The sequence below is a fragment of the Dipodomys spectabilis genome, unplaced genomic scaffold, assembly GCF_019054845.1.
Source record: "Dipodomys spectabilis isolate Male_0828 unplaced genomic scaffold, ASM1905484v1 ptg000363l, whole genome shotgun sequence".
Lineage (NCBI taxonomy): Eukaryota > Metazoa > Chordata > Mammalia > Rodentia > Heteromyidae > Dipodomys > Dipodomys spectabilis.
Window position 1 is genome coordinate 3,251,653 of NW_024871040.1, and position 11,038 is coordinate 3,262,690.

At 46.4% G+C, this 11,038-nt stretch overlaps 1 protein-coding gene across 1 annotated transcript; it reads right to left on the minus strand.

Moving 5' to 3' along the window:
- Positions 1 to 4,981: 4,981 nt before the first annotated feature.
- CUNH22orf39 (chromosome unknown C22orf39 homolog) lies at positions 4,982 to 8,926 on the minus strand. The gene is made up of 3 exons (XM_042666288.1): positions 8,887 to 8,926; positions 8,572 to 8,739; positions 4,982 to 5,882 (listed from the first exon to the last, which is right to left on the minus strand). Exons 1-3 carry the CDS (start codon positions 8,908 to 8,910, stop codon positions 5,757 to 5,759), a joined length of 318 nt encoding a protein of 105 aa, XP_042522222.1. The 5' UTR covers positions 8,911 to 8,926; the 3' UTR covers positions 4,982 to 5,756.
- Positions 8,927 to 11,038: the final 2,112 nt, after the last annotated feature.

Genomic DNA, 11,038 nt, shown 5'->3' on the forward strand with positions numbered 1-11,038 from the left:
TGAGCTACATTTCTGGTAGCTGGTTGATTCTAGTTAAAGAGTCTTCAATCTGCCTGGGCTGGCTTCAAACCTTGATTGTCACATCCCCTCCACCTCCCAGGGTCTTAGGCCAGATGCAAACTCAGTAACTGTGGCTTATTTTGCTCATTCGCCAGTGCTCTGCCTCAACTCTGACTCTCAGATCTTATTTAGCCTCCTGAGTAGCTAGGAGGTATAAAGGTCATTAACCTTTTTTTTTTTTTTTGCAGTCCTGGAACTTGAACTCTGGGCACTGTCCCTGAGCTCCTTTTGCTCCTTTGCTCTCTAGCAGTTTAGCCACAGCCCCACTTCTTTTTCTGTGATTAATTGGAGATAAAAGTTTCACAGACTTTCCTGCCCGGGCTGGCTTGAGCTCCTAGTGCCTTTACTTCTTTGAATACCCTCTTTGGCCAGGTGCGGGTGGTTCACACCCCAAATCCTAGATACTCAAGAGGCTGAGATCTGAAGATTGCGGTTCAAAGCCAGCCTGAGCAGGTTATCTCCAATTAACCACCAAAAAAAAAAACAAAAGAAAAAGAAAGGTTGAAGTGGAGCTGTGCTCAAGTGCTAGTTCTAGTAAAGTGTTAGCCGTGAGGGAATAAAAACAAAAACCAACTAGAGGTATAACTCTGGTAGAGTACCTGCCTAGCAACCTTAAGGACCTGAGTTCAAACCCAGTACTGGGGGGAAAAGTTAGCTTCAGGCATGACTGCACTCCTGAAATCTCAAAACTGGAGGCTGAGGCCAAACATCACAAGTTTTAGACAAGCTTGTATGGAGTAGATTTCCAGGCCAATGTGGGCTCCATGGCAAGATTGTTTCAAAACAAACAGCAAAAAAGGTCTTTTCTCCCATTGAGTGGTTTTAGCATTTTTGTTAAAAGTCATTTCTGGCACTGGTGGCTCATGTCTATAATCCTTGCATCTTAGGAGCCTGAGATCTGAGGTTAGCATTTCCAAGTCAGCCTGGGCAGGAAAGTCCACATTTATCTCCAATTAACCACCAAAGAGCCAGAAGTGAAGCTATGGCTTAAGTGGTAAAGCACTAGCTTTGAGTGAAAAAGCTAAGGGACAGTGCCCAAGCCCTAAGGACTGGCACCAAAATAGATATTATACACATATAAGTAAAAAGCACAGGCTTAGACTCTACCTGAGTCAGATACTGATTGTAACCACTTTTTCTGAGCTCCACATCTGTCTCTGAGGTTCAAGCTACTGTCCACTTTTGCTTGTTCTATTGCGGTAGCCAGCTCATCTGTTCATGGTAGCTATGTTCACTGATTGCTCCTCTGAAGCAGTTTGATGTTTCTTTTTCTTTCTTTCTTTCTTTGTCGGTCATGGTGCTTGAACTCTGGGCCTGAGCGCTGTCCCTCAGCTCTTCAGCTCAAGGCTAGTGCTCTACCACTTGAGCTACAGCACCACTTCCGGTTTTCTGGTGGTTTATTGGAGATAAGAGTTTCATGGGCTTTCTTGCCCAGGCTGGCTTTGAACCGAGATCCTTAGATCTCAGCCTCCTGAGTAGCTAGGATTACAAGCATGAGCCACTGGTGCCCAGCTCAGTTTGATGTTTCTATAGAACAAAAGTCAGAGATTGCTGTTACCACAGGAATCACATCCAGACCTCTGAGCAGAGCTAACAGCACCCTCTCCTGTCAACATATGGTGTTGGTTCCCTCCACCTCTATGGGGCCCTTTCTCTTCCCAGAAGGGCTGGAACCACCTCATGTAAGCTCAGGTTTATGAGGCCTTCTACACCAAAACAAGGCCCCAGCACATTTGCTTCCTGTAGCACTTTGTTTTGTGCTGATTTGTTTTGGTACAATGGTTTGAACTCAGGGCCTCAGGTACTCCTGCTTGGCATTTTCTCTCACAGCTGGCACTCCACTATTTGGGCCATACCCTCCAGTCAGGGTTTGGTTGGTTAGTCAGACTTTTCTTCCCTAAGCTAACTTCAGATCGCAGATTCCTGAGTAGCTAGGATTGTAAGCAACCAGTGTACATTTTTGAGAAAAATGCTATGTAATCTAGGATGGTCCCAAATTTATGATCTAATTGCCTCAGTCTGCCAAGTGCTGGAATTATATGTGTACATCACCATGCCCCGCTGTTTTTTACCTTTTAATTTTGAAGTAACTGGATTCAACAGAAAGTTGCACATGTAATTGTCCAGGAAGTTCTGAAAACCCTTATCCCAGTTTTACTGTCAACACCTTTCACACAACAATAGTGTCAAGACCTAGAAATTGACTTTGGCACTCTATAGAACATACTGGTTCTTCTATGTTGTGTCCCAATTTGTGATTGTATTTGGCTGTACACAATTTTGTCATGCACAGCCCTGTGGAAGCACAAGTCAGATTGTGTGGATCTTTTCAACATAAGACTTCTTTGAAAGACAGCATTCCTCTAAGCCTTACCTCTAACAACAATTAGTATGTTCTACATTATTTCACCAGTGTTACATACCACATGTATCCCTCTAAGCTTGGCCTTGTTTTTTAAGCTCAGCACAATTTTCTGACTTTTTCACCCAACTTGTTGTGTGGATAGCAGTTTATTATAGGGGTTTCACCCTGAGCGCACAGCAATTTCTTGAAAGTAACACTGAGTTCTGAATGACATGTTCTGTGAAGCTAATTTAAGTGATTTTTCTTTTCTTTTTCTTTATTTTTTCTGGTGCTGGTCCTGGGGTTTAAACTCAGGGTGCTGTCCCTGAGCTTATTTTGCTCAAGGCTAGCACTCTACCACTTGAGCCACAGTGCCACTTCCAGCTTTTTCTGAGTAGGTAATTGGAGATAAGAGTCTCACAGGGACCTTTCTGCCTGGGCTGGCTTTGTACCACGATCCTCAGATCTCAGCTTTCGAGTAGCCAGGATTACAGGTGTGAGCCTCCAACACCTGGCCTATGATAAGTTTTAATAGTAGGTATAGGACTAAAGGGTGTTTACTTGTTTACTATTTTCTACAAAAAGTGTGAAAGACACTTCTATTTTATTTTATTTTATTAATTTATTTTTGTCAGTCATGGTGCTTGAACTCTGGGCCTGGGCGCTGTCCCTCAGCTCTTCAGCTCAAGGCGAGCGCTCTACCACTTGAGCTACAGCGCCACTTCCGGTTTTCTGGTGGTTTATTGGAGATGGGAGTCTCACGGTCTCTCCTGCCGGGGCTGGCTTTGAACCACGATCCTCAGATCTCAGCCTCCTGAGTAGCTAGGATTACAGGCATGAGCCACCAGCGCCCGGCTGACACTTCTATTTTAGACTTGTATACCCTTTCTTCCAAACACTGACCACATTTTAGGCATATTTAATGTTGGATATTGAATTTGGACCTAGTACATGCTAGGTAAGTGGTCTGCTACTGAACTATATCCCTAGCCTGAGACTCATATTTGCCAGTGTTCAATGTTTATATCTTTCCCTTAAAAGAGAAACTTGTTGAAGGCAACTTGTCAGTTTTAAGACTGAGACCTTGGCTGACTGAGATGAAAATGGCAGTGTATGTATCCTGCAGAGTACAGATAAACATTGTCTTTCTGAAACCAGTTTTACTGATAAATGTGCTACAAGTAGCAGTATATACCAGATTAGAACTCAGAGGTAGGCCTGTGCATTGAATGTGAAAGGCTCTAGGTTTGAGTTGCAACTCAAAAGGAAAAATGAACATAGGGTTGAATGCAGCAACATTCTGTCCAGAAAGATTATCTGCTGGTGTGGGACTAGTTCTATAGGGGGAGGAGTCACAATACCACCATGGCACCTTAGAGCAGCCTGAATATTCCCACAGACCCATAGGCTAGCAAAAGAATACATTGTAGCTGTGCATAAAGCTTTCACACCGCACAGGGCTAAACAGATAGGATATGACAGGATGTAACTGCACAGGCAAAGCCTTTCTCAACTGGTACCTCAGCAGTCTTTCCACCCACTATCCCAGGATAGCTGCCCCAATTCCTCATATCACAGATTACAACATTCAGATGGCCCTTCCTTGTGTTTACAAGTATCTATCTCCAGCAGCCTTCTTGCTCTTCATTGGTTAGAAATGATCATTATTAAAGCAACCACTGGGTTGACTGATTTGCCTCCAGGTTGGAGTAACCTGGCTCTTTATTTTTGCATTCTTTACTAGTGCAAATTAATTGTACAATGTGGGAGGTTTCATTGTAATAATTCCACTCATGCATATACTTGGATATTTACCCTATTACTTCATACCCTCTCACCCATGCTTTTGTTTTACACTCTGCTTTGTTCTTGAGATGCTGAGTACATTACCTACCACCTTTCACAGAACATAGGATAAAACACATTTGAGAGGACATCTTAGGCTTTAATATATGCCTTTCTAAAGTGATCAATGATTTTGTCTCAAAGAATAAGATGTGGCCAGGAAGGAAGTAGAGAAGATGCTGGGCATGTGCCAGACTGGTCCCCACATGAGGCCTGCTGATCATCTTATTAGCAATAAAGAGACTGCTTGGTGGTGTTCTTGGTGGTTTATAGACATGGATTTTTAAAACACCCACAAGAGAAAAAGCATACTCTTTGAATATAACATTGACAGGAAGTCTAACAGGTATGAGTTTAGTTTTCAGTTTTTATTTGGATCTGAACATGTGAAATGGCTTTCTGAGGGAAGGTCTAAATTCCAGAGGCTTTGGGCTTGAACTCAGAGCCTTATGCATGCTATGCAAAGTAGCTGAGCTCTGTCCTCACTCAGCTCTTTGGATGCCCTTTCATGACCATTGGTGCCAGTACTAGAGCTTGAACTCAGGCTGTGGGCTTTGTGTGTGTGTATACATGTGCACACGTAGGCGCTGCTTCTGGGGCTTGAACTTGGGGCCTAGATACTATCCCCGAGTTTTTTTTTGCTCAGGGCTAGCCCTGTACTACTTGAGCCACAGCTCCAGTTCCAACTTTTTTGGTTGTTCACTGGATGTAAGAGTATCACAGATTTTGCTGCCCAGGCTGGCTCTAAACTGCAGTCCTCCGATTTCAGCCTCCTGAGTAGCTAGGATTACAGGCATGAACCACTAATGCCTGGGTTTTCTTTTAAGCCTAGACTGCATGCACAACTGTAAGGTCATGTGTTCTGTAGCTATGTGAACTTCATTAAAACAAAAGCAAAAAGCCCACATCTTTTGGAGGGCTCCCTGGGAGCCTGTGTTGAAACACTGGGGCAGAGGGCCAGCAAGCACTGCCTGCTCAGCATGCTCTACCTATATGTGCATGGCAGTGAGCAGAGGGTGAGTCCCATGCTTCAGTGCCAAGGGCTGGCAATATACAGCAGCCACCAAGCCTGAAACAAGGAGAGGCATTCACAGCAGCACAGCTGTTGAGTCACTTCATTCTGACCTACCCAGGGGTCAGGCTAACACACCAGGGTTTACCTGAGAATTCTACATCAAGGCTGATACCTGTGGTGCTGCTGTTCTTGGAGTGGGGGTAGAGATGAGTCAGCCTGATCTGGCCACTCATAGGTACTTGCCACAATGCTTGCCTTTGTGTAATTGTGAGCACAAATTATCTTTTGGAGCATCACCATGGCAGGATGCCCTGGTGCATGATGAAGGGTGGCAGGCAGGACTGGGAGGTTCAGTTCTGTAGTCCAGGTCAGGCCGTTGCTCAGAGGGACACATACAGTTGTGGGCTAGTCACAGTTCTTGGGGCTACATCAGGCCCCATAAGAAACACTCAAGGAAGCCACACAGGCAAGGCCAGGGGTGCTGGTCATTCATCACTCATCCTTCTCCTGTGGCAGAGGAAGGTGCCATTCTGCAGGGGGCCTCTGCCTCAAGACCCATACCAGGGTGTGTTTCTGTGCAGCTTGGATGCGGGCCCGCTCGCTCTCACAGAGGGATTGCTGTGCAAACAAGACTATGGTCACTTCCTGCTTCACAGCTGGGTCTCAAAGTCCCAAGTGCTATCATGACCCCAGATCACCTACCTCCTTAGCATCTTTCTGAATACAGATATTCAATAGCAAGTATAAAGTGCTTCTAGTATACCTTGACAGCTGTTTCATATTAGTACACATCAATCTAGCTAAATTATTGTTTCTCATAACTTACTAAGAAAAACTGTGATGTACACCATCCTAATTTCAGGAATTTAAAAACATCTGGGTTTCTACTTGCACAGGCCTAGTGAGTCTGAGGCAGTCTCACCTGCCAAGCCTGAGGCTAGAGGTACTGAGTAGGGAGGAGAAAAAGTCTGAAGGTGCAACTATGAGGATGAAAATGAAGCCAAACCACCTGCACAGGGCTGTGTGTACTAGGATCCTGCAATCTACAAGCTGGTCTCAGCCACTGACTCCACACAGACAGACACAGCCGTGTATTATGACAGGGTGGAATCCTGGCAATAAACCCCTGGTAAGCAGCAGATTCAAAGCAGACCTATTTGGCTGTCTATATTCAAGCTCTCTCTCTATATATGTATTTTTTGGTCGGTCATGGGGCCTGAACTCTGGGCCTGGGAACTGTCCCTCAGCTCTTCAGCTCAAGGCTAGTACTCTACCACTTGACTGCCATTTCCAGCTTTTTCTGCTTATGTGGTGCTGAGGAATCGAACCCAGGGACTCATGCATGCCAGGCAAGCACTGAGCTACCTTCCCAGCCCGAACCCAGTGATTTGTGTTTTGTAACTAAGTGCTCCAGCATTAAGCTATAGTACTAGTACATAAAATATTTGTGTTTAAAAAGCCACTAGAGGGCTGGGAATGTGGCTCAGTGGTATGGTGCTTGCCTAGCACGCATAAAGCCCTGGGTTTGAGTCCTCAGTACCACATAAACAGAAAAGGCTGGAAGTGGTGCTGTGGCTCAAGTGGTAGAGTGCTAACCTTGAGCAAAAGAAGCTCAGGGACAGTGCCCAGGCCCTGAGTTCAAGCCCCAGAACTGGAAAAAAAAAGAGAGAAAGAAAGAAAGGAAGGAAGGAAGGAAGGAAGGGAGGAAGGAAGGAAGGAAGGAAGGAAAAAGAAAGAATGAAAGAAAGAGAAGCCTGACAACCCAACCGGCTGAAATCTAAGGATCGCAGTTCAAAACCAGTGGAGGCAGGCAGGTCCATGAAACTCTTATCTCCAGCTAGCTACCAGAAAACCAGAAGTGGAGCTGTGGTCAAGTGGTAGAAATCCAGCCATGAGCAGAAAAAAAAAACAAAACAAGCCAGCACCAAATAAAAAATAAATAAATAAAATAGGAAATGAAAGACCTTTTTAACGTCCCTAATACCTTCCTAGGTCCAAATTGTAGGAACTGTCATATTTCCCTAGAGAAGGAATGATTTTCTGCTGCCTAGTTCCCTATATTTTTCCCCCCTCTAAATTCTGTAGATAACTTTCTATGCTTAGATAGATTACTATCTATTTTTTTTCCCAAGAGTGTCTTATTCCTCCTTTTAAAAATTAGCATTCATTAGTTGTACAAGGAAGGTTTGGTTTCATTGCGGTATTTCCATGCATGTAAACAATGTATCCTGATCCTCACTCTCATACCTATTTTTACTGGCATGAGCCACTGGCGCCCAGCTCTATTCTTTCTTTTTAATGGTTCTGTATTCATATGTAGAAAAAATTATCTGGTCAATTTTATAGCAGTGAAATTTAGGATGCCTTCAGTTATTACATTATCATAAATACTGACAGAGTATTTTGACTTTTTTTTTGTAGGTCGTGGGGCTTTAACTCTGGGCCTCGGCGCTGTCCCTCAGTTCTTCAGCTCAAGGCTGCTCTACCACCTGCACCACAACACCACTTTAGGTTTTCTGGTGGTTAATCGGAGATAAGAGTCTCACGGACTGTCCTGCCCGGGCTGGCTTTGAATCTCGATCCTCATATCTCAGCCTCCTGAGTAGCTAGGATAACTGGCGTGAGCCACCAGCGCCTGGCTTAACATTTTGAATTTTAAACTGTACACTGTTATCCAATTACTTCTTGGGGATAACTTAGTAACTTCCAGAAGTAAAGCTTTGATATCCACAGGGATGCATTTGATATTTAGCTAGAACCACAGATACTCCCACGAATACTGTATTACTCTGAAATCTACAACACAGTTCGGACTTCCTATGAAACCAAACCAGTATATAACAGCTCATATAGACGTAACTCCTCCCTCCCTGCCCCCCAAATACTAGGGCTTGAACTTAGGGCCTGGCACTGTCTCTCAGCTTTTTTCCCCCTCAAGGTTAGTGCTTTACCACTTGAGCCACAGCTCCACATGTCTTTCTGGTGGCGAACTAGAGAATCTCAAGGACTTTTCCTGTCTGAGTTGTCTTCGAACCGAGACCCTCCGATCCCAGCCTCCGGTGTAGCTAGGACTACTGGTGTGGGACACCAGCGCCTTGTTAGGGCCTTCTTTCTTTCCTGCGTCCTTAACCCTGGTTCGGTGAAGGCTGGCTGGAGGACGACCGGTGCGATCACATCCCGATCCTCCGCAGGAGGGCGGTCGGCCCTACCCCTGAAGGTTGGCCTTCCTTCCTTAACGCCATTCCGTAGATAGAAAGTCGGGAAGCGGGAGGGAAGGACGCGCGTTCCGGCCTCCCACCGGGCGCACCTGGGCCTTGGCGCTCCGGCTCTCCTCCCAGTCGCGACAGCTGGTCAGGTCGCGTAGCCACTGCGCGCAGGCGGGCGGCTCGCCGTGGACGTAGTAATGGTGCAGGAAGTGCCTGGCGCTGCGGCAGAGCTTCCACTCCTCACGGTAGGCCTCGCAGGGCCGCGGCGGCTGCGGGAAGGGATAATGTCTGAGAAGCACACGAGCGCCAAGCCCCACCCGCGACCCCGTCCCACTTGCTTTTCTGGAGAGAGTGGGGAGGGGGGGGTCAATCGGGGCCGCAGATCCGACCAAACTCAAAGAACCCCAGGTGCTCACCTGCCAGCTGCCGGCGTCTGCCATGTCAAGGCGCCCGCCAAACCACGCCTCGCCCCGACTCTAGCCAATAAAAAGGAGAAAGCATCATGACGGACAGAGACGATAAGCAATGAACTCCAAAATATCGTGTTCGCCCGCCTCCTTAAGAACGCCAATAGAAAGGACGTCTGAGTTCACGAGCCACCAACAGCCCAAGGTATTCTGCAGGACGGAGGGTGGGGCCCGACAAGGGAGTCACCTTGAGTTCCGCCCCTGCTGCCGAGGCCAACACTAGCCAGACGAGCCACGTGGCTCATTGCCTGGGAAACCCCAGGGTCTGGGTCAGTTCCAATGGCTTTGAGTTGCTTTACTCTTGATCATCTGGCAGCTCTATTTTTGTTGGTTCTACTTCCTGGAGTTCATTTTGATAGATATTTTGTATGGTCAGAGGCACATAGGCATTGCACCTTTGTGTTCTTCCCCTGAGTTTCCTCCTTTGGTCATATTTTGTATGAATGTCTTGAGTCCAGTACAATTTATCATGTCCCGTGTATTGTAGACCTAGAGAAAACATGCTTCGTTTGTCTCTCTGAGCTAGGCTCACATCCCTTCCCATGATTTGTTCTAGGTCCACCCATTTCCCTGCAAATGACTTAATACTATTCTAATAGCCATGTAAAATTCTATTGTGTTAAAGGTACCACATTCTCTTGAGCCACTCACTATAGGGCATCTGGGCTGTTTCCATAACTTAGCTATTATAGTGAAGTAATGAACATCAGTGTCCAAGTGTTTTTATGGTATCCAAGCTTGTGACTGGTGGTCATGGGTCTTGAACTCTGGGCCTGCACCCTGTCCCTCAGCTCTTCAACTCAAGGCTCATGCTCTACCACTTGAGCCACCTGTTTTTTTTGGTGGTTAATTGGAGATAAGACGTTCCTGGCCAGGCTGGCTTTGAACCATGATCATCCTTAGCGCTCAGTCTCCTGAGCACCAGGCTTGAGCCACTGCTGCCCCGCTGATGGTTCCTTTTCTTTGTTGTTGGTAAGTCTTGGGGTTTGAACTCTGGGCCTGGGTGCTATTCCTGAGCTCTTCAGCTCAAGGCGAACAATCTACCATTTGAGCCACAGTGCCATTTCCTGGTGGTTTGTTTTTTTTTGTCGGTCATGGGGCCTGAACTCTGGGCCTAGGCACTGTACCTCAGCTCTTCAGCTCAAGGCTAGTGCTCTTCCACTTGAGCCACAGCACCACTTCCGACTTTTTTTTTCTGCTTATGTGGTGCTGAGGAATTGAACCGAGGGCCTTATGCATGCAAGGCAAGCATTCTACCACTGAGCCATCTTCATTTTTTTTAAAGCATATACTGAACTTGAACTTCTGGGCAGGAACTTCTTGTTTTGTTTTGGTGCAAGTACTTAGGCTTGAACTCCTCAAGCTCTTGCTTATTAGCCTTTTCACTCCTAGCTATTTAAAACATACCTTCATATAGCTTTTTGCTGATTATTTGGAGATTAAGAGTCTCTTGGATTTGCCTCTCTGGGCTAGCTTCAAACCTCAATCCTCAAATCTCAGACTCCAGAGTAGCTTGTGTTATAAACTTGAGCCTGGCCACAATGATGATTTGTGCTCAGCCCAGGCTTAAAGAATATGGCATTGAGACTCCTCATTAAAGACACACGGGCTGGGGCTGGGAAGGTGCCTCAGTAGTAGAGTGCTTGCCTCGCATGCATGAGGCCCTGGATTTGATTCCTCAGCACCATAAGCAGAAAAAGTCAGAAGTGGTGCTGTGGCTCAAGTGGTAGAGCGCTAGCCTTGAGCTGAAGGACAGCGCCCAGGCCGAGTTCAGGCCCCACGACTGACCAAAAAAAAAAAAGACACATGGGTTTCGCTGAAAAAAAAGCAGTTTGGGGCTGGGAAGGTGGCTCAGTGGTAGAGCGCTTGCCTTGCATGCGTGAGGCCCTGGGTTCGATTCCTCAGTACCACATAAGCAGAAAAAAAAAGCCGGAAGTGGTGCTGTGGCTCAAGTGGTAAAGTGCTAGCCTTGAGCTGAAGAGCTGAGGGATAGCACCCAGGCCCAGAGTTCACGCCCACGACCGGAGCCCCCTCCCCCCAACAAAAGCAGTTTTTCCTGTGTGTGTGTGTGTGTGTGTGTGTGTGTGTGTGTGTGTGTGTG

Coding starts and splice junctions, on each gene's coding strand:
- CUNH22orf39 (XM_042666288.1), bottom strand. CDS start 8,910: ATGGCAGACGCCGGCAGCTGGCAG. Junction 8,740..8,886: donor CAGACGCCGGCAGCTGGCAG/GTGAGCACCTGG, acceptor CCCTTCCCGCAG/CCGCCGCGGCCCTGCGAGGC. Junction 5,883..8,571: donor GCCGGAGCGCCAAGGCCCAG/GTGCGCCCGGTG, acceptor TTGTTTGCACAG/CAATCCCTCTGTGAGAGCGA.